Below are 22464 nucleotides of genomic sequence, written 5' to 3'. Positions count from 1 at the left end.
TAGCAGGGATGGAAGGACCAAGTGGTGTTTTTTTCAGGGTAAGGGAGACATGGGCATGTTTGTAGGCATTCTATCTAACTCTACCTTTGTCTCTAGCTCTATCTTTATCTCTTTCTACATTTTATGATATAACACTTTAAAGTTTATAAAACATATACATCACCCCATTTGAGCTTTACAAGTCTATGGAGCATAATAGATAGAATTATTTTTTAGGTTTTATTGATGCCTTTGGCTCTTTTTTGCATCAAAATAATTTCTTTACATTATTCCCTTTTCTCTCACTGAACCCTCTCTTATAACAAAGAAAAACAGTTTCTCCAACTGTAAAACAGAGACAGTAATAGTATCTACCTCCCAAGGTTGTTGTGAGGATCAAATGAGATAATATTTGTAAAGTGCTTAGCACAGTGCCTGGCACATAGTGAGGGCTATCCAAATGCTAGTACCATTAGTATTATTAAAACCAAACAATAGTGCAATTGCATCTTGAGGTTCCCACCTCTACATTCAAAGGAAATGAATGTATGTATTATTTAATTCACACTTTAGAGAGGAAGAAATTAAAGTTCATTGAAATCATGATTTGCTCATGGTCACAAAGCTAATGAGGCAGGAATCAAACCCAGGTTTCCCTAACTGACCGTGTTGCATTTAGAATTAATCTCTCTAGATTAAATAGTTTGTCTATGGTCTCATAGTGAATTTGTGAGTCCTAAAGTGATGTCCTAGTAGAGGAAGGATTCAACCTTAGGTCATTTGAATCTAAGCTCAATATTTTTTCTCTAGCTCTACTCTGCCTTCACAATAAACTCCAGTCCTGAGCTCTCAGAAGCTCCAGTCCTATATCTATCACCAACTGCCTTCTGCACATCTCAAACTGTATGTCCTGAAGGCCCTTCAAACTCAACCTGTCCAAAATAGTCTTCTTTATCTGTCCTCCCATGAGAGTTCTTATTGTAATTTCTCAAGGAGATAAGAAGCATTATGGAGAGGGAGGAGAGGTCATTGTCAGATGGAGTGGTCTGAGGATGCTTTAGGAAGGTAGGAGAATTTGAATTGGGCCTTAAAGATGGGTGGATAGGATATGGCTAGGTAGAGACAAGTGAGGAGGATACTCTATGAGGCAAGAAAAAAATCTAAGGTTTGGCATGGTTCAGGGATGATGAATAGAACAGCTTGCCATCATGATACAACTAAATAGAACATAAGTTTTTGGAGACCAAGAGCAACTTTTCATTTTGACCTTCTATACCCAGGGGTTAGCACACAGAATTTTGTAAATAGTAGGAATTTTAATAAATGTTTGTTGGATGGGATTATATTGGATTAGAGTAGTGAGAAGTAGTGAGAAATAAATTGAGAGGTAGATGGGGGCCAGGCTGTGGAAAGCTTTGAAGGTCAAGCTGGAGAGATTGAATTTCATTGAATTTCTACAGTAAGAGGGAACATGGGAGATTTTGGAATGGAGTAACTGTGAATAATGTATAGAGTAGAATTGAGTGGGCAGAGACAGGTATATCAGTTAGGCATTCTTGCAGTAATCTGGTTGCCTAGAATAAGAAGAAGCAAAGTCTGGAGTGGGTCTTGGTAGGGGTTTGCAATGATCATCTCAAAAAAGCAGATCTTCATTAACCCCAGGTGACAATTACTCATGTCTCATCTGAGCAGCTCAATGATATTTTAAACTTCAATTACATACTTGAATATGTGTTGTATCCCCCAACCACAAGGTGAGCTCCTTGAGGTCTAGGGCTCTGTTTTTATCTCTCAATCTTTAGTGCTTAGCACAGTATCTTGCATGCAGTAAGCATTTAATAATTATAGCTTTGAACTGAATTGAATTGTGAAAAGAATGGGGTTGGAAGATCTGGTTTGAATTCTTGTTCTGACACTTAATGGCTATGTGACCCTAAGCAAATCAATGAACCTCTCTAAAGCTACAGAAACTTTCGTTTCTTCATCAGTAAAATAGGAATATTTGCACTATTTGCTTCACAAAGTTGTTGTGGGGGGGGGGGGAGAGGAGTACTCTATAAAGCTTAAGACACAATATAAACCTGAGTTGGTTAATATATTATACTATCTTTTTTCTGATACCTCTGCTGAGTTGGTTTATAATGGCATGAATCATTAGAAAGTCTTGGAATTTGGAAGATTAACTTCTGAAATAAGAACTGTCTAATTTACTCAATATTTGGTAGAATCTTGTGAGTTCCAGGTTCATAGAGACTTGCCCTGCAAGAAACTCATCACTGGGGAAATCAGAAATCAGATTTCCATTAAAATACTTGAGATTTTATCAGTCTTCTTAGAGTCAGAATATGCTATGGTTTTGGGGTCTTGGCCACTGAAATGAGGGCTGCCTGTGGTGATGGTGGTGGGGGAACTCCAGCCTTTCATCTTTTTGCTTCAAGTTCCTAGCAGAGTTTTGATTCAACTTTATTCAAATGACTTTGCCCATGCCCTCAAGACTTTCAAGTCAACAGATCTACTATGAGCTAAATAACCAGGCAATGTCTGGCTTAGGTCAGAGGAACAAAACAAGTTGAAGGCTCTGCAGGAGGAGGTCAGATCAGAAATAAACATTCAGGCCTTCTTAGAATCAACCACAAGGCAAACAAAAAGTCTTTACTTCTGCTATCTGTCCTGGTAGGATACACAGGCTGTTACTCTTGTCCAATAAGTCTAAATTGGGTAGTCATAGAATTACATATGGAATTGGAAGGGACGTCAGATGCCCCACTCTTACATATGAGGAAACTGAGAGCTAGAGAGCTGAAGACATACAGGTAGTAAGTAAGAGCAAGGATCAGAAGGAAGATTTCTGATACCAAAGTCAGTGCTCTTGAGTTTGCCTAACTTTTTAAAGGGAAGATGGGGGAAGAGAAGAAAGAATGAATAGTCAAACCAAACATAGTGGCTAGGTGATCTAGTGGGTGGCTGTGGGAACCACAAGCCAAGGTCAAGTGAATTTCCCCATCATGACCAAGCTGACCCACTTCAAAGTGATGAGCTTTCTTGGTATTTGGGCCTGGGCACAAAAGGACAGCACACACCAATAAGTAAATAGGGTAATTTTGTCCTCCCAAAGCAAGTGCAATTCCAAGTTATCAAAACTGCTTCTTCAGTTGCCAATAATAACCCTCAGTAAATTATAGCTTTCAGCCAATTCTCTGGGTAGAGTTCATTGACTGCATTAGAGGAGACTTCCATCACTGTACAATTTCCTTCTTTTTCTCTCTAAATGTGCTCCATTCTGCAGCTGCTCCTATAGTCTTCTTTCTGATACCTCTGCTGAGAATGTGACTCTTGTCTCCTGATAAAACTCCAAATGCTGGACACAGATTTCCTCACTGGTGGATAGAGTGTTGTGTTGAAAAGGAATTATGCAAAGGTGGGATGTCTAATGTTAAACATAGTATAGACTTAGTAAAAATGATGATGTTCTTTTTATTATAAGACATTCTCAATGGGATAGAAGAATTCACAGGACATCAGAATAACATATGTGGTACTGGGAATAGCAAGGTGGTATAGAAGGCAGTAACCTGTGTTTAAAGTCAGGAAGATCAAAATTTAAATTCGATTTTATACAATTATTTAGCTATTTGACCCTGAGCAAATAAATTAGTCTCTTTCATCTTTAGTTTCCCTTCACTTTCTTTCTCTCCCTCTCTCTGTCCCTCCCTTTTCTCTCCTCCCCTATCCTCCCCCCTTTTTCTGACCTTTTTTCTCTCTCTGATGCTTCTTTGACACAAGTTAGACATTCTTTTACTGCTTCTTTTTTATGAGCTCCTTGTCTGTATGCTAAGAAAAAAGAATTCTATTCTCATCCTGTCACTGAGGAATAATACTCAAGCTGTCCACTGGCTTCTTCAGGACCCACACAGCTCTTCATTATTTCAGGAGGACTCAGCTCCCAACAAGATAAAGTTAGCTTCCAAGGGAGGCTTTCCAGATTTCATTATTCACTACTGCAAATAAGATTAAAAAACCAGAATCTTCTGACTACAATCAGATCATGGGCTTACTCTCTGAGATATATGAAGAGGGGGAGACTTTTCTGACCTAATAGAAGAATCTCGTGATTGAAACTTGAGAATCTTTGAAACTTTGGCAGGACTATATGAAAACTCATATTGAGAAAGTCATTTTTATATCTCATGGGCTCCTCATAAAGAACATGGAAGGTCAATGTATTCTTATCCCAAATTTGCAAATAGAAAAAAAAAAGAGGCAGAGAGACTTGCCCAAGATCACACAGCAAGTTAATGGCAGAGCTGAGACTAGAATTCAAGTGTCCTGATTCCTACCTAGCCCCAATTTTTTCACTCTATCATAAAGCCCCCATATGAACCCTCAATATCATTTATGCACAAAGTTTTATGTTACTTCTTAATACTTCAAAAATCCACTCCCTACCACCCTCTCCTTGTCTTGGTGTAATTCTTTTTTTTATTTAAGTATTTTTGTTCATTCATTATATAGTTTCATGAACTGTGCACATTCACACACACACACACACACACACACACACACACACACATTATCATCTCATTGCTAAGTACCTGGTCATGAGCTTCTTCAAACTTTGCCTTGTTTATTGTTGGACTACATATATGGACCATTTAATCTGTACTCTTGTTATTACACTGTTGGCACAGCCTCCAAGACCCTGTGTCACCTTCAGACATAAGAGGAGGACTTTAGTGAAAGTAATTTCTCTTAAACCAGTAAAGTGTAACCCACCTCTACCGAACAAAGTCCTGCCACAGTCCATATTTGCCCCACCTTTTCTGCATGGCCTAGAGGCAGAGAGTTGGAATAGTAGGAGGAAGGAAAAAAGGATGGAAGGAAATACAGAGGCTTAGGAGATGTCTCCTGATGGCATCTCTCTCTTCCTTTGATCTAAATATCAGCATAGCTAGCTTGTATCAGATCAGAATGCCAAGGTGATAGTGACGAGATACATGGAATGAATTCTCCTCTAATGAGCTCAGGGCAGAGGCTGGAAGTCATGGGGAATGACAGTATAAAAAATGTAGACAGTAAAATGTGTGAGCAGTTTTTTGACCAGATGAACCTGAGCAAAAGTGAAAGCTCTGACATGTTGATGGATTAAGCAATTACAAGCTATGAAGAGGAGGACCCCTCCCACCTGCCCACCCACACCATGGGCGATAAACCTCACAGTCAATCCCCAAACTCAGAAAATACTGGGTCAGCCAAAATATTTCATCTCAGGGTTTGGATGGACGGCCAGTGACCCAGGTCCCCCTGCCCCAGTTCTTTTCAAATTAGACAAATGCCCTTCCATTCCTATGCCATTTCTGGGTTCTGATTCACTTGGAATTTTCCCTGGTCTCAATGCAAATACATAGCAAAATCACCTCAGAACTGGTTATGGCAATGAAAGTGATATAAAATCAAAAGATATTGATAAAAATTTAAAAAAAAATCCACAACCTTTTAACCTGTGTTTCTCCTCCTTCTGATTCTTCTCTTCCCATTTATTTGCCAAGGCAAGGTTTCCCCCATTTTTTTTTTACCCAACCCATTCTGACATAAAAAAGATAATAAAGCTAACATTTCATCTGAACAGTTCTAGTAAGATTATAGTTAACATTTACATAGCATTTTAAGGTTTACAAATCACTTTATATCTGTTATCTCATTTAATTCTCACAACAACCCTATGAGGAGGAATGATTATTTTCCCCATTTTATAGATCAGTTAACTGAGGCTGAAAGTAATTAAGCAACTTGCTCAGAGTCACATAGCTAACAAGTATCTGAAGCATGATTTGGACTCAGGCCTTCCCAACTCCAAGTCACACACTGCACACCCAGCTGCCCCCTTATAGTCAGGAGAAAGTTACCTCCATTAAATCATTCTTCTTCTTGGCTTCAGGGTGACATCATCATCATCAACATCATCATCATCCTCCTCCTCCTCATCATCATCATCACTCATGTTTATATACAATTTTCATCTTTTATTTCATTTGTCCCTTACAACAACCCATTTTCTCCATTTTACAGATAAGGAAACTGAGACTGATATTGGCTAAGTGATTGTTCTATAAAACTGGACAAGGGTCGGCCCAGAATATTGGCCCTTGGCAAAATAGCGAAGTTACTGAAGATTATCTTTGGAACCCATCGCCTTCTGTCTTTGTATTCCTTCTTCTCTTCCTATTATAGCTCACTTATGCTCCCTGCTCTCATATCCTATTTCCCTTCCCCCCAATTACACTTGTTCTTAGGTAAGGCTTTGCTATCAGTTATTTACATCTTTCTGTGAATTTAATTTACTGTGTATCCTCTCCCAAAGACGCTTGCATTTTATAGAACCTGGTATCTCATTATGCAATGAGGGACTTGTTCTCTTTGAAAAGAATCAGAAGCCTCAGATAGACTGTGACTAAAGAATTTTTCTTTTTTGGGGGGGTTGATGGTAGTAGATTGCCATGAAGGTAGGGAGACTGAACTTGAAATTATACTTCTTAGGTATATAACTGCCTATTCGTGGAAAAAAAAAAAGATAACTGACTTAATAAATGGACATAAGGCTCTGGGCCTCATTTGTTTTTGTCTGGTCTCTTTTGCCCCAATTCTTAGCTGTCAACATTCTCAAAGAAACCATAATGGTGAACAAAAACAATTTAGATGAGAAGCTGCCTTGTAGCACAAGTGACAAAAGGTCATTGTAGTAGATGGTGTAATAATTATATACAGGGTTTATAGCAGTGTAAGATTGTGAGGAATAATTTCAAGTTTGGGTAGCACAGGCCTAGCTAAAATGCAGTAGATGGATAGACAAGTGTTCCTGAGCCTCTGCCATCATATGTCCCAACCATTGCATAAGCTGCTGCCACTGAAGGACTGACAGTGATCATGTGGGATAGATTGTGGTGGGAGGGGAGGGTGAGAAAGATAGCTTTTGAGTATATACTGTAGGCCATAGGCAATTGATTTCTCTGTTGCCCTGAAAAATGTACTTTCACTTCCAGAAAGCAGTCTGGGAAACCTATCTGATATGATTTAATCATTTTTTTCCACTAATGAACAGAGGAGAAATGAGATCATAGTATCCAGATTTAGAGTTGGCCATATTTGAATAACTCAAGTCACTGAAAGTAAAAATCATATACAAAGTGTCGTTGTAGTAGGAAAAGCCCTTTACGTGGAATCTGAAGCTGTCATTTCTGATCTCTGCTCTACCACTTACTTGAAACATGATCTTGGCCAATTCACTTAACTTTGGAGAACCTCAGTGTCTTGATTGGTAAAATGAGAGACATCATATTCGGGTATTGGAAAGAACCCTAGAATGAGCTTCAGGAAAATTGGGTTGCAGTCTTTGCTCTGCTGTTGACTGGCTGTGGGAGCTAGGTAAAACACTTCACTGCTTCGGGCCTCAGTTTCCTCATCTGTGAAGTGGGAGAGCTGAACCTGATGATCTCTGAGCCTCCTGTCAGCTCTAATATGAAATAATTCTAGGATATTCTGCTAGAAATGGTATAGGAAATCACACTGGACTCAGAAACAGGAGACCCATGTTTTCATAACCTTTGCCAAACTACTTTGGGTAAGTCATAAAACTCTTTGGATCAATAGTTCCCTCATGTATAAAATTATGAGCTTGAACTAGAAGCTATCTCTGGTACCTTCCAGCACTAAAATTCTATCCTTCTTTTGAAAGGGTCTTACATATTCCATGACTCAGGTTAGACTGACTCTGCCTGATTTCATGGTTGGAAAGAGAACAATGAAAGGAGAAGCAGTGAAGACATCCTCTAAGAGAGGCCAGTTACTTGTCTGTTCTTGGAGCTCAGCCACAATGGGTCTCTGCCAGGTTTATAATAATCTAAAAGTAGCCAAGCTGTCCTCTTGGGCAGGCTCATTTTTCACCTAGTCACAATCTACTGTCTGATTTGAGACAGTGTAGTCAAAACACATACACTGACAACCATTTCTGTGCTCCTTTGAAAACACACTTTGCTACTAGAAAGCATGATGGGACTTAGAGCCAAGGAATGAAAAGGGTGCTAACTTTGGATTCAGTGGGCTGCGTTTGCTTACGGCTCTGACACCTGTGTAACCTTGAGCATGTTGTTCATTCTGTTTAGGCTTCAGTTTTCCTAATAAAAGATGTGGAGGTTGGACTAGATGACCTCTAAGATGCCATCCAATTCTAAACCTTGGCTCCTATCATCTAGAATTTTTGGGAAATCTGATGAATGAGGTGGATCTGTTTAGGGGGCTGTATGTGATTATTACTTCTAAGCCTCCTCAGCAACAATTCCCCAGAGGTAGGTCACTCAGCAGAATGAGCAAGGGAAACCAATTTTGCAATGGATCAAGTTATTCGCAGTTTCAGGGGACATTGAGGGGCACAGTTCTCAACCAGAGGGAGTACGCTGGGAACATTTTAAGTCAAAACAATTCCATGAGAAACAGCTATAGCTTCATGTAGAGAAAACTCTCCTATCTCCAGATATCAAAGGGCAACCCATGGCTTAACTCCTAAAGCGTGTAGGCTCTTGCATTTAAACAGTTGCCATCCATTATAGGCAGAATAGTGTAGTGGAAGGAGCTCAGAAAGTACGAGTTCTAGCTTTACTTCTTTCATTGACTAGATAGCACACTAGATAGAGTGTGGGACTTAGAGCCAGGAAGACCTGACTTTGAGTCCTGATTTATTCACTCATTACTATGTGACCCTGGGCAATTCATTTAACTGCTGCCAGGTTCAGTTGACCCATTTGTAAAATGGGGATGATAATAGCACCTACCATTCAAGGTTGTTGTGAGGGTTAAGTGAGATAACATGTAAAGTGCTTTGCAAACTTTAGAATCTTCTATAAATGCTAGCTACTACTATTATTATTATTAATTATTACCAGTGTCACCTTAGGCAAGTCCCTGAACTTTATGGAACCTTTGTTTCCTCATCTGTAAAATAAGATCCAACTGATATTCAAGGCTCCTCCTATGTGATTCTCCTTCCTTTTTAAAGTGACTGAGCGAAAGCTTGTTTCTGGCAAAGATTTGAGAAATTACATCTCTTTTCCTTCTTAGCAGAAGGGGAGGGTGGGAAAGGGAGGGAAGGTGTGGTGCTTTGCATATGAAATATTACATATCTTGTCAAAGTTGGTTGGATTTGCTGAACTGCTTTCTTCCTCTTTTTTGTGATTTGTTATGAGAGATGCTTCTCTGGGTAGAAAATTGGGGAAGAATATGTTTGAAAATTGGGTGATTCAGAATTGGAATATCAATAAAGCTTTGTAAAAATAAGTGATTCAGCAGAAGTTAAGGGAAAAGTCCCTGCTTTAGCAAAAGGCCATGTGCATAGTAGGTTCTCAGTAAGTACTGGTTGAACTAAGTTGAGCAGAAAGTAAATTTCCCTAGCTGTCTGAGAAAGCTTTCCTTTTTTTTTTTTCTCCCTGGGAGAAAAGCCTCAGAGACTCTAGAAAAAACATTTTTATTTGGCAAACATATTGCTGTCTTTAGAAGGCCATATCAGTATTCCAAATCTCAGTACACAAACACTTCTGAATCTCCCTCTCTCCAAAGTCCTATTTCCTCCTTTCAGATACAGCTCTTCTAAAAGCAATATCTTCATTTTTTTTTTACTTCTCCAAAAAGTATGGAATAAAGCTCCCAAATAATTTTCAATTTTATTCTATTTCATCCGTCCCTTTTCCTCAGGAATCTCATGTCCTATAATCTTTTTTTATAGCGCTCTAAGAATTTCTCATTCACCTATGATCTTTGGGAAACTAAAGGTCAAAAGACATGGTAAAGGGGAACTGGTTTTTCCTGAGCCGCCAGCAAGGACAGAAATGGTTTAATTGCAAAATAACAGTGACACATAAGACCCAGGTGTCAACCACACAGCTGTTCCCTCAGTTACTCACAGTTCAACAGCGTTCCGAGGAATGTCTGAAGGAATCTCGGTCACCTTGTTTTCTTGGCAGATGAAAACCCTGTCAGAACAGTGGCAGATTCGATGATGACATCCTGAGCCGGAGCCCAGGAAAACTAGCAAGGAGATCCAGAGGAAGGCCATGTTTATCTCTCCATCCACCCGATGTCTTGAAGATTGATAGTTAGCCTTTGCAGGTTTCAGTGCCTCAGCACAACTTCCTTAAAAACAAAACAAAACAACATAAAAAAAAAAAATAAGCTGCCTTGAGAGCTGATTTAGGCTGTGTGACCCTTGAAAGGATGGATATTTCTTGTTGCCAGTTCCAGTTTCTGGGCTTTGCTACTATGTGCCAGCAGTGGTTTGAGGGGTAAGATAAGCTCCTTGCTTATCCCTTACTTTGTATAAAGGTTCTATACCAGCCTGATCCCAAGGAAGTAAGTAAATAGAACCTTGAGGAATGTCTGAAATAGTTTGCATATTTGCCATGTAGAAATGCTCTTCTTTGTGATTATTGCCTCCTTTTCCTAAAATCATAGACCATTTGACCTGGAAGAGATCATGTAGTTTACCCTTATTTTATATATATATATATATATATATATACATATATATATATGTATATATATGGAAACTGAGTGAGACCCAGAAAGGTAATGTGAGCCATCTGAGGTCATGCAGAGCATTAATGGTAAAACTAGTTCAAGAACCCAGGTCTTCCGTGTCTCAGGCTCTCCACAGAGTGGCCATTATTGAAGTGCTCCAAAGGAGTACAGGGTAGAGGGTCAACTTTGCATACTAATAAGAAAGGGGCAGGGAGCTATTGACTAGGGTAATCCTGGGCCTTGCATTAGCCTTTGTGTCCAAACTTTTCCTGGATTTCATCTGGTATGAACTTATACCATTGACGAATGGTTTACAGTTTCTGAGCCCCTGCCTCAGTGAAGATACTAATATCCAAAGATAGTGCCTTAAAGATGGACAAAATGGCTGCCCCACTTTCTGTAAAACAATTTGGAGACATTGTGTGTTCACTCATTGAGCTTGTTCTGGATGAGATATACTTTCTGCCAAGAGACTCAACTTTGGCCTCATGAAAAAAAGGTTCAGGCTCTGAGGAGAGCATGACCCCAAAGAGAGAATCAGGCTTTTCTCTCACTCTCTGGCTCATTATACATCCATCCTAGGATAGAATACTTAGGAATATCTTGAAAATAAAGCCAAGGGATAGTCTATGTGTATGGACTCCCCAAAATAGATGAATAAGGACTCTTCTATAAAGATACTCAGGTATAAGCCAACCACTTATTTCTTTTTCCTTAAAAGAATGCTTAAAACAAATATACTTATACGTGTAAGCTTACAAATAATTAAAACACGAAAAAACAACTCATTTTTCTTATGATACTCTTCTGGGATATTGATTCTTAAAAACAGTAGCACTTAAAAAGCTTTGTGGGACTACCAAACCATAATTTCACTTTCAGTTTTGACCTGCATTTTCTGTATAACTCATAAATATAGATCTCTTGGCAAGTTGTATCCTGGCTTGGACTTTCTTTGTCCTTTTATTGGTAGCATTCTCCTGGCAATGGCAGTAGTCTCCTCTGAGAAGTTGTTACAAAAATCACCTTCTTCTGGGGAACCAGGTCTTGGACCCAGGAGCTTTCAGCTTCTCAAATTCATTAAGTTGCCACCAAAGCTAGAAACAATCCATCTCAGGATCACTGCTCAGTTACTGATACTAAGGGAAAGAAACAAAGCAGAAGAGGCAGTTAGGAACTTGAGGTCCAGTCTAAGGCTTGTCTGGTCTAACATCTGTGCCCACTGCCATTTGGATGCCATTGATATAGCTTCCAGGGAGGGAATAGACAGAGATCCCCTCCTCACCTTGATGGAAATTGAAGTAAAAGGTCTATTGAGATCCACATGATCCATTCAAAGGAAGAAACAGAGAAAGCAAGAAACGGTGGAGTCATTCCTCCTAAAATTTATCTCACTTTTTTTTTGGGGGGGATGGGATTCTGGTAGAAACAGTCCTGGGACAAGTCATGTGCTTGCTACTATTTATAATGTTCTATGAACAAATGGACAAAATAACAGCTTTTGGTAGCTGAATTAAAGTAATAGGATGTAAGCTCATCCTCTCTAGCCTCACCAAAAGCATTCTTTGGTATAATGTCAGTAACCCACAAGATAATAAGGATCATATGAACCTCCAGTTCCCACACGATTTTAAACTCTTTTGCTAAATCTCTATATTCTGAAAGTTTTCCCAAGATATGAAGCTTAGAGATTATATTTTATATGTACATATCTCCTAAAATGGTGTTCTTTAGTTTTTATGACTCAGTCTCTTGTCTATGCAATTGTGGCCAAAAATTAAATTTGTGATGATGGTCTAATTCCAGTTTATTGGAATTAGTTTATTGCTCTAGGATATTTTGAGGTGAGCATTTGTACCGTGGGTATTTGTCCATCTGACAGTCCATCAAAGATATTAAATTTCTGAAATATAATTTCTATCTCTTCCCTCCTCCCCCACTCCAATCATGTCTTTCTAGGTTTTTGGTAGGTACTAAAATTTTACACCATGCAATGATGTGTATATAGTTTCTACTATTTCATTATCTAATCTACATTAAATGTTAATTTTAGGCTCCTTAAGGATAACCCTTCTGTAACTTCTTGTGGCAATGATTTAGTCCTGAATTAGTTCTATCTGGAAAGTAAATAAATGATTACATTTGACAAAACTAATAGTGTATACCTGCTACCAGTCTTTACTCTTGCACAATTAAGTAGTGCCCACTTATACTAGTTATTATATTCCCTTGATATACATTAAATTTTTTACATACTGATTCCAATTATATTTTGATATCATTAGAGAAATATTTCATGACATTCATTATTAAGAGTATTTTTCAGCAGAAAAATATATAGCTTGATATGCTTAACATATACATTAAATAATACATTTTAATAAAATAATATAATTATGTATTAATATAATAATAATCATTGTTGTCTCCCTGCCTGGAACTGCCATATAATGAGAGAGTGCAGTCACATTACTCACTCACCACTTCTAGCTTCCACAATCATATTGGCTTCCTGGCTCCCCTGAAGGCCCCCTTCTCTTTCCCTCCTTTCTCATTCCCCTTTATTTTTTACCTTCCTCTATTAGACTGTAAGCTCCTTGAGAGTAAATGCTGTCTTATTTTTGTGTCTTCAGTGCTTACCACAGTGCCTGACACATAAAAAGTACTTAATAAATGCTCTATCTATCTATCTATCTATCTAATAAAATACTTTGGTTTGGTTTCTTATACTACATTCAGTTCCCTTTTGGAAAGGTTTTAATAGATCTATAATTAGGTAGAACTATAATGGACTTCTACTTTTTCCATCTCTCTCCTCCCTAATATGTACCCAATTGGATAAACTAGAAGCCTTTCCAATAAGATCAGACCACTACTATTCAATATTGTACTATAAATGCTAGCTTATAGCAATGACAATAAAAACAAATTGAAGGATTAAGTATAAGCAATGAATAAATAAAACTCATTTTTTCACAGATAATTTACCTCAAGAACCCTAGAAAATCAAGTAAAACCTAGTAGAAACAATTAACAACTTTAGTAAAATTGTAGGATATATATTAAACCCAAATAAATCATCAGTTTTTCTATATATTATCAGCAAAACCCATCAGGAAGAGGAAGAGAAATTCCATTTAAAATAACTGCAGACAATATGAAATGCTTGGGAGTATACCTGCCAAGACAAACCCAAATTATATGAACGAAGTTGCAAGACACTTTTCACACAAATACAGATCTTAACAATTGGAGAAATATTAATTGCTCATGGATCGGCTGAGCTAATATTATAAAAATGACAATTCTTTCTAAATTAATTGACATATTCAGTGCTATACCAATCAAACTACCAAAGGATTATAGAGCTAGGAAAAAAAATTCATATGGAAAAACAAAAGGTCAAGAACATCAAGGACATCAACAAAAAATGAAGAAAAGTAGACATGTAGTACCAGATTTCAAACTATATTACAAAGTGGTAATCATCAAAACAATCTGATATTGGCTAAGAAATATAGTGGTAGATGACTGGAATAGATTAGGTAGGTACACAATACACAGGAATAAATGACCATAGTAATCTACTCTTTGATAAACCCAAAGATCCATGCTTTTGGGGCAAGAACTCACCATTAAAAAAAAATTGTTAGGAAAAATGGAAAGCAATTGTGCAGAAACTAGACAAAGAACACTTCACACTGTATTCAAAATAAGATCAAAATGGGTAAATGATCTAAAGCCAGGGGTGGGGAACCTGTGGCAAATCTGGGATTGTTCTATGAAGTTTGGATTCTGTAAAAGAAATGCAATTGAGGATCTAGAGGGCCACATGTGGCCTCCAGGTCATAGGTTCCTCACCCCTGATAGATATAAAGGGTAATACGAATGGTAAATTAGGGGAGCATGGAAAAATTTTTCTGCCAGATCTGTGGAGAAAAGAAGAGTTTATGACTGAAGCAGAGATAGACAGGACCACAGGAAGTAAAATGGATCATTTTAATTACATGAAATTAAAGTTTTTGCACAAACAAAACCAATATAACCAAAATTAGAGGAAAAGCAGGGAACTGTGTAAAACATTTACAGCAAGTTTCTCTTACAAAAACCTCATTACTCAAACATATGGGAAACTGAGCCAAATTTATAAAAAACAAAATCCATTTCCAACTGATAAATAGTCAAAAGATATGAACATGCAGTTTTCAGAAGTAAAACTATCAATAATTACATGAAATAAATGCTCTGAATCACCATTGACTAAAGAAATACAAATTAAATCAACTCTGGAGTATTACCTCATATCTATCAGATTGGCTATCTTGACAGGAAAAGAAAATGATAAATACTGGAGGGACATAGAAAAATAGGGACAGGAAAACTTTTGGTGGAGTTGTGAACTAGTCCAATGATGCTAGAGAACAATTTGGAACTATACTTAAAGGGCTATAAAACTGTATATAACCTTTGACTCAGTAATACCACTACTAAGTCTGTATCCCAAAGAAATCAAAGAAAAAGGGAAAGGACTTACATGTTCAAAAATATTTATAGCAGTTCTTTTTGTGGTGGCAAAGAATTGGAAGTTAAGAGATGCCAGTCGATTGCAGAATGACTGAACAAGTTGTAGTTTATGATTGTGATGGAATATTATTGTGCTATAGGAAAGGGTGAGTAGAATGGTTTCAGAAAAACATGGGAAGACTTATATGAACTTATGCAAAGTTAAGTGAGCAGAACCAGGCAAATATTGTACACAGTAACAACAATATTCTAAGGATGATCAATTTTGAAAGACTTAGCTACTGTGATCAAGATAATGATCCAAGATAATTCCTAAGGACCCATGATAAAAATGTCATCCAGCACCAGAGAGAAAACCAATGAACTCTGAGTGCAGATTAAAGCATACTTTTCAATTTCTTATATAAATGAATGTTAAAAATAAATACAAATGAATAAAATGTACCCCATTTCTGCTCCTTCTTTCCTGTCCTCTTAAAGCTTCCTTTAGCTTGGGCTATTGGTTTTTATTCATTCCTTTCATCTACTTTTTAAAAAATTTCTTTTAAGAATGTATCCCGTTGAAGGTAGTATTGGAATTTTTCTTGGCTTCTTATCTCTTCCAATGTCTGACAGTGAGAAATGTATGAGAGCTTAATCTTTTTAAAAAGAGTCCCTTCCCACTCATTTCAGCTTTCAAGTTGAGGAGTTATCTATAGGATCTTACAGAAAGAATCAGATTTCTACCATCTTAAATCTGTACACAGTTTGTTATCTAATGACAAAGCAATTATTTATTTTAGGCAATATATTACATGAAATCTTAGTATGACAATATCCTAATAAAAAAAGCATCCCTGCAAAGGAACATAGCAGAAATAGTCTACTCTACAATTATTCTATTCTCTGAAGTGACCTTGGAAGTGAGCTTCAGGAAGTAGAATATGCATACCATTGAACTCCTCTTCCTTTTAGTTCAGTCTTCAAAATATCTTAATTGGAATATCATGATTCCAGTTTGAACTATCGGTTTCCACACTCTAGCTTCTCCAATCCATCTTCCACATACATTTTATAACACGCAGATCTGACTATCTGCTCAGAAATATCCAATGGCATCCTATTGCTTCTAGTTTAGAACAGTCCTCAACTCACAGTATGGCACCTGTCTACCTTTCTAGTTGTGTTTTTTATCAGCTCCTTTCTATTGGTTTAAAGACACACTCCATATGGGGATTGTATAAAATGAGGATTTGAGAAATGTCTCTAGTGTGTACTCACAAATGCAAAAAACCTAATATTTATCCCAAATGGCTATCCCATGTGCTATATACAGGAATAGAGGATTCGAGTGTCTGGCAGACAAGAGGAGTGGGCACTCTAGCTAAACCCTGAGAGGGAATTATTTGTTGGGGAGAAAAGAGACCTGTCCTCCTTGTCCCCGGTCTTGTTATCCTCTCTCCATATTTGGCTGGAGCAATAGCTTGTGGAGCAGTCCCTTCATACGGACCACAGGAATTAGGCTTTTTATTTAGTATCCAGTAGCTGAAGGCAGTGTCTATCTATACCGGGAGCTAAGGACAAATTAGACATATTGAGAAAAGGCAGCAAAAGTCTTTACAAGAATCCTACCATAAAAGCTACAGGGCCATTTCCAGTCCTCTGATCCATATCTTGCCACTGGGCCCAGATGGCTCCTGAGGAGAAACTGAGGCTGGTGACCTTGCACAACCCTCCCTTACTTAAATCCAATTCACTTGAAAGTCATGGCATCATCTTCCTGTTGTCATGGTCCTCTTTGAGAATGAAGGAAAAACAACAACAATAATAATCATAAAAGCTACACCATAGCTAAGTATAACTTTATGGAGACTTTCCACAATGAGGAGATATGAATTATTCTTTTGCCACATGTACACTCTAAGCTGGAGCCCACTTTGCCCTGGACTCTGTAAATAATAGTGGGAGAGCATGTCACAGCCAATTGTCTGACTAATTGTTAACAAATGTTTATTGATTGATTGATTGAATTAAACAATAATTATAGTGAGAAGGAAGCCATTGGGGGCTAGCAAATCATAGCATTAAAAGTCACTGCCCTCACTCCATACCCCAAACCTCAATGTTATCTCTAGAACCCTGAGCAGAGAGGTAGCCACTTGAACCCTGGAAACCCAACCTGCCAGTGTGAATGGAGGCCAAAAGGGCGTCTTCTTATCATATACTGCACCTGGTATACTCATTTGGGATAAATATTGGGTCTTTTGCATTTGTGAGTATCCAGTAGAGAGCTTCTTCACATGACATTTTTGTTTCAGGTTTTGTTTTTGTTCAGTTTTTGTTTGTGGATACCCTTGTTTTCCGGATTTTTTCTTTCTTTTGCTGTAGACTAGAATTGCTCATTAATTAGTTTCCTAGTATGCTTCCTTGTAAGTCTGTCTAATTCTTTTATGATATTTTTTGTTTGTTTGAATGCTTATGTACTAAGATCTGTTATATTACTATATACAACATAAATATTGCAGCTAATATGAGAAGTATGGATTTTTCATTCCTAAAGTACTAGCACTTAGCACAAAGAACATAGAACATTTATGATGTATTATAAATGTTCATATTTTCTTTTACTTTTAAGTAGTTCTATAGTGTTTGCTCAATTTGTAACATCAGTCTAGATAGCTTGTTTGAGATTGGTTTTTTTTGTTGTTGTTTTTTTTTTTTTTGGTGAGGCAATTGGGGTTAAGTGACTTGCCCAGGGTCACACAGCTAGTAAGTGTTTGTTTGAGATTGTTTTGGGTGACAATTTGGATGACAGTTTCCCTGCTGACCTAGAAATCACCAGTAATTAATCCTATATGCTTAGTCATATTTTGGGAACCTAAACTTCTTTAAGGGATTTTCTGAGAAGATTTTATTCAAGTTATCCTGGTTGTCATAGTAAAGGGTGGGTAAGAAACTCCACTTGGATTGCCCTTGAAGTAAAGATTAATTGGTTCCTTTGGTATAGGGACCATAAGAAATTCACCTAGATCTTGAAGGACATGACCCATGGTATAAGGACTCTTCGGGGTACGCCTTGTTTAGAAAGGGATACCTAGAAATTTTGTTTAGAGCCTGGTTAAGTGCTCTTATATCCTGAGAGAATCATGATAAAGTAGTACCCACCATCTGGGGGCTCTGCTTGCTAGTGAAAATGAGGGTTGGGTATATAAGAGCACAACACTATGAATAATGCTCCCTGCTTTCACAAACTGTGTGGTGCCATATAAAGAAACAAACATACAGTAGCCTAGTGTTTGATAACCCCAAAGACCTCACCTACTGGGGTAAATATTCACTACTAGAGATCAGTCTGACAGAAGTTGGGTATAGGTCAGTATTTTATACCATATATCAAGATAAACCCCAAATAGATGCATGACTTAGCCATGAAAAGCGACATCATAAGCAAATTAGAGTAGTAAAGAAGAAATTACCTTTCAGATCTATGGAAGAGGAAGAGCTCATGACCAAACAAGTGGTAGAGAGGATCACAGAAGATAAAATAAAAGTGTGGATAATATAAAATTTAAAAAGTTTTACACAAACAAATCGAATGAAGTTAAAATGAAAAGAGAAACAAGTCTCTGGGAAAAAGTCTTTGCAGTAATTTTCTTTGATAAGGGTCTTACATCCAGGATATGTAAGCAATTGGTTCAAATTTATAAGACTAAGAGCCATGCCACAATTAATAAATGGGAAAAAATATGAAAAGGAAATTTTCAAGGAAGAAAACAAAGCTATCAATAACTAACTTGAAAAAAAACCAATCACTAATAATTACAGAAATGCAAATCAAAGTAACTCTGAAGTTCTACCTCATACCCATCAGAGTGGCAAAAATGACGAAAGAGCAAAATTACAAGAGTTAGCAGGGTTGCTAGAAAACAGGTAAACTAATACATTGTTGGTGGAGCTATGAATTGATCCAGGTATTTTGGAAAGTACTTTGAAACTATGCCCCCAAAGTTATTAAACTATTCACCCAACTGTATTACTACTAGACCTATATTCCCAAAGAGATCAAAGAAAGAAGAAAACCACCTACTTTTAAAAAAATTAAAGTAGTTCTTTTCATAGTAGCCCCAAACTAGAAAATAAGAGGAGGCCCACCCATTAGATGATGGCTGGACAATTGTGGTATATAAATACAATGGGATATTATTGTTTTATCAAAAATCACAAAATGAAAAGTTTCAGAGGAAACTGCGAACATCTCTATGATCTGCTGCAGAGTGAAATGAGCAGAACTAGAGAGAACATTTTGCACAATGATGATAACATTACAGACAAAAAGAACTTCGAAAGACTTTAGAATTTTGAATAATACAATAACAAACTATACATCTAGAGGAATGAAGAGTAATCAACTAACCAATCAATTAACCAACTCCTAACAGAAAGGTAAGGGTCTTAAGGTACCTAATGCCCCCCCACATACATACAGATTATTATATATATATATACACACACACATATGATATACTTATTGATAGAGAGAAAGAGAGAGAGAGAGAGAGAGAGAGAATCACAGCCACTGTGGGAAATTTGTGTTGCTGGACTATGTGTATTTGTTGTGCAGATTTAAAAAAAATGTTATATGGAGATGGACAGTAAGAGGGAGAGAGGGACAGTATGAATCCTTGCAAAAAAAGAGTAAATAAAAAATAAAAAAAACCTCTGTGTTCTACCTACTTATTGGTGGACATATTGTATCCCCACCATTACCAGTTCTTAGACAGTGAGAGCTCTTTAATTTTTCTTTCTGTATCTTCCATGTCTAGAGCAGTGCCCATAACCAGTAGCTATTTAATATTTTTTTGAACTGAATTGAATTGGTACCCAGAAACCAGTCCCATTGGTAACAATCTTGATGTTGTAATTAGTCAGTGAAAGTGGTAGGTTGGAAAGAGTACTGGGCCTGGAATTAGTAGAGATCTGGGTCTGAATCCTGTATATCCCCAGTGCTTAGCACGGTGCCTGGCACATACTAGATGCTTAATAAATGCTTATCGACTGACTGTTCAGTACTTACTAGCTGTGTTTGGAGGGTGGGTGGGAGTGGGTCACTTTAACTTCTTTGTCCCTCAGTTCCCTCGTCAGTAAAATGAGACTAATACACATAGTACTCATTTACCAAGATGTTATGATGATCAAATGAGATATATTTATGCAAAGTACTTTGGAAAGCTTCACGTTTTATATAATGTCTATTATTATTGTTGTTGTTGTCATTATTGTTAATGTTGGAGTGATCTTAGAGTAGTTGTCTATATATAGGCAGACTATCAGCTGGCTAGTAAACAAGTAAAAAACAATACTAAGTCAGAAGAAATGTAAAAACGAAAAGACAATGGATATGATTATAGAAGCTCCAACCTGACCTATTAAAAGAAGTTGGGCTGTTGAGAAGAAAAGACAAATATAAAGATGTTGACTCTGAGTACCACTATTTTTAGAGTTGTTCAACCACGGCAGAACAGTTGACATAACATTGCCAAGAGAGCCCAGAGACAGACCCAGCTAGCAAATACTTGTTTTCCTTGCTAAGTGAAGAGACATGTTAGTGAACAGCAGGGCTGGTGTAGACTGCAAGCTCTTTTGGAAAACTTTAGTTGGGATGATGATGGAAGTTTTGAAGAGTATCATCACACCAAACAACAGAAAAATGGTCAAGGAGAAACAAACCAGCAGGCAGCTTGGCCTGAGACCCAACTAATCCAAATCATTTCATACTTTATTGGATAAAACTGAAAGGAGGACAATAAATAAATATGAAATATAACATATTTAAGGGATTTTATAGTTTATTAACATAAAGACCATAACATAGTAAATGCTTAATCAAAGATTTTTGAGTGCTAGATCTCTTCTCAACATCTATGGAGTTGAATCACAATATTTGGACTTTACCATCTCAGTATCCTTTGTACTGTGTCAGGACAGAACAAATACTTAAGGTCATGAACCAGAAACTTGACAAAATACACATAAGAGATATCTGTACTAAATATAACACAATTTAAAAAATAAGCAGGGATTGAATTTTAAGATATCTAAAAAAGACAAAATTGCTAAAGAAACAAAAAGATCTTGAATGCTATTTTTGCAAAGACAAAGACAATAACAATAAAAAAATGCAATCAGACTAGCATTCATAACTACTGGCCCATAAGATTAATTTCTCATCTGTATAAAACTTTTATGAGAATCTGTGCACACATTGTTGGTATCCTTTATGAAAATATGAGAAAAAAACAACTTTGCAAAGCATTTTCTATAGTAGACCACCTCACATTTAAAAAAAAAAAACAGACTGAGAGGAGTAGAGATTGTAAGACAAACGAGAAATGATTAGACAGAATAAGCAGTTGTCCTAAAGGTTCTATTCAAAGTGTTTCATCTATTTGATGGATCTGTACTGATGTAGCACAGTGGTTTTCAGATCTCTTTATACTCTTAAAAATTATCGAGGACCCAAAGAGTTTTTTATGTGAGTTATATTCATCAGCATTTATCATATTATCAATTAAAGCAAAAAAAACTCACAACTATTTGTTAATTCATTTAAAAATCACAAAACACCACTATATGCTAACATAAATAACATGTTTATGAAAAAGAAATACATTTTCCAAAACAAAAAAAATTGAGCAGCATTGTTTTACATATTTTAGCAAATATCCTTAATGTCTGGCTTAATAGAAGACAGTTGGAGTCTAATATCTACTTCTGCATTCAACCTATTTTAACATATTGTCTTGGTTAAAACACGTGAAGAAAATCTGGCCTCATGTTGATATGTAGTTAGAAAAGACAAGAGTATTTTAACAGGTAAATAATTTGGTATTACAGGAATAGTTTTGACCTTGGAGATCTTCTGAAAGGGTCTCTGAAGCCCCCCACCCCAGTGAGTGAAATTCATCAGCTTTTTAGGGTTACAAGAGGGTCTGAGTTTTTCCCAAGTTTTGGGTAACTTTCCCACTTTCAAATATCTTGATAATTAATCCTTCAATGTAGCAGGAGCCAAGATAGCACAGTAAATGCAGAGACTTACCTGAGCTTTCCCCCAAACACCTCCAAATACCTTTAAAAATGACTCTAAACAAATTCTAGAGCAGCAGAGCCCACAAAAAGACAGTGAAACAAATTTCCGGCCAAAGACAACTTACAGGGGAGGCAAGGAAAGGTCTGTCGTACCAGGGTGAGAGAGGAGCACAATCCAGTGCAGGCCACACCGGTGCAAACCTGGCCCCAGCAAACCCGGAACAGGCCTCAGGGCAACTGAATCACTGGCAGCAGCGGCGGTTTCCAGAACTCTCAGCCCACGGAAGCCAAAGACAACTTAGAAGGTCAGCAGGAAAGGTCTGTTACGCCAGGGGG

General features: G+C 37.3%; 1 protein-coding gene across 6 annotated transcripts in view; it reads right to left on the bottom strand.

Moving 5' to 3' along the window:
• LOC114045195 (follicle-stimulating hormone receptor) overlaps positions 1-22331 on the bottom strand; it is a 270986-nt gene extending 248655 nt beyond the window's left edge. For 5 of the 6 annotated variants that reach the window (XM_027865046.1, XM_027865040.1, XM_027865044.1 and 2 more), the window contains exons 1-2: positions 22254-22331; positions 9927-10155 (exon numbers count right to left, since the gene is read on the bottom strand). In XM_027865046.1, the coding sequence (XP_027720847.1) occupies positions 9927-10078 (152 nt within the window). In that variant the 5' untranslated portion in view covers positions 10079-10155; positions 22254-22331. Of the gene's footprint in view, positions 1-9926; positions 10156-11565; positions 11679-22253 lie in introns of all 6 variants that reach the window. The other variant, XM_027865041.1, reaches the window with a different exon arrangement.
• Between the last annotated feature and the right edge of the window lie 133 nt (positions 22332-22464).

Source organism: Vombatus ursinus, unplaced genomic scaffold (genome assembly GCF_900497805.2).
Source record: "Vombatus ursinus unplaced genomic scaffold, bare-nosed wombat genome assembly UNPS02014778.1, whole genome shotgun sequence".
NCBI lineage: Eukaryota > Metazoa > Chordata > Mammalia > Diprotodontia > Vombatidae > Vombatus > Vombatus ursinus.
Note: the sequence above shows the minus strand (reverse complement) of the source record. Positions and strands in the feature narration are given on the sequence as shown.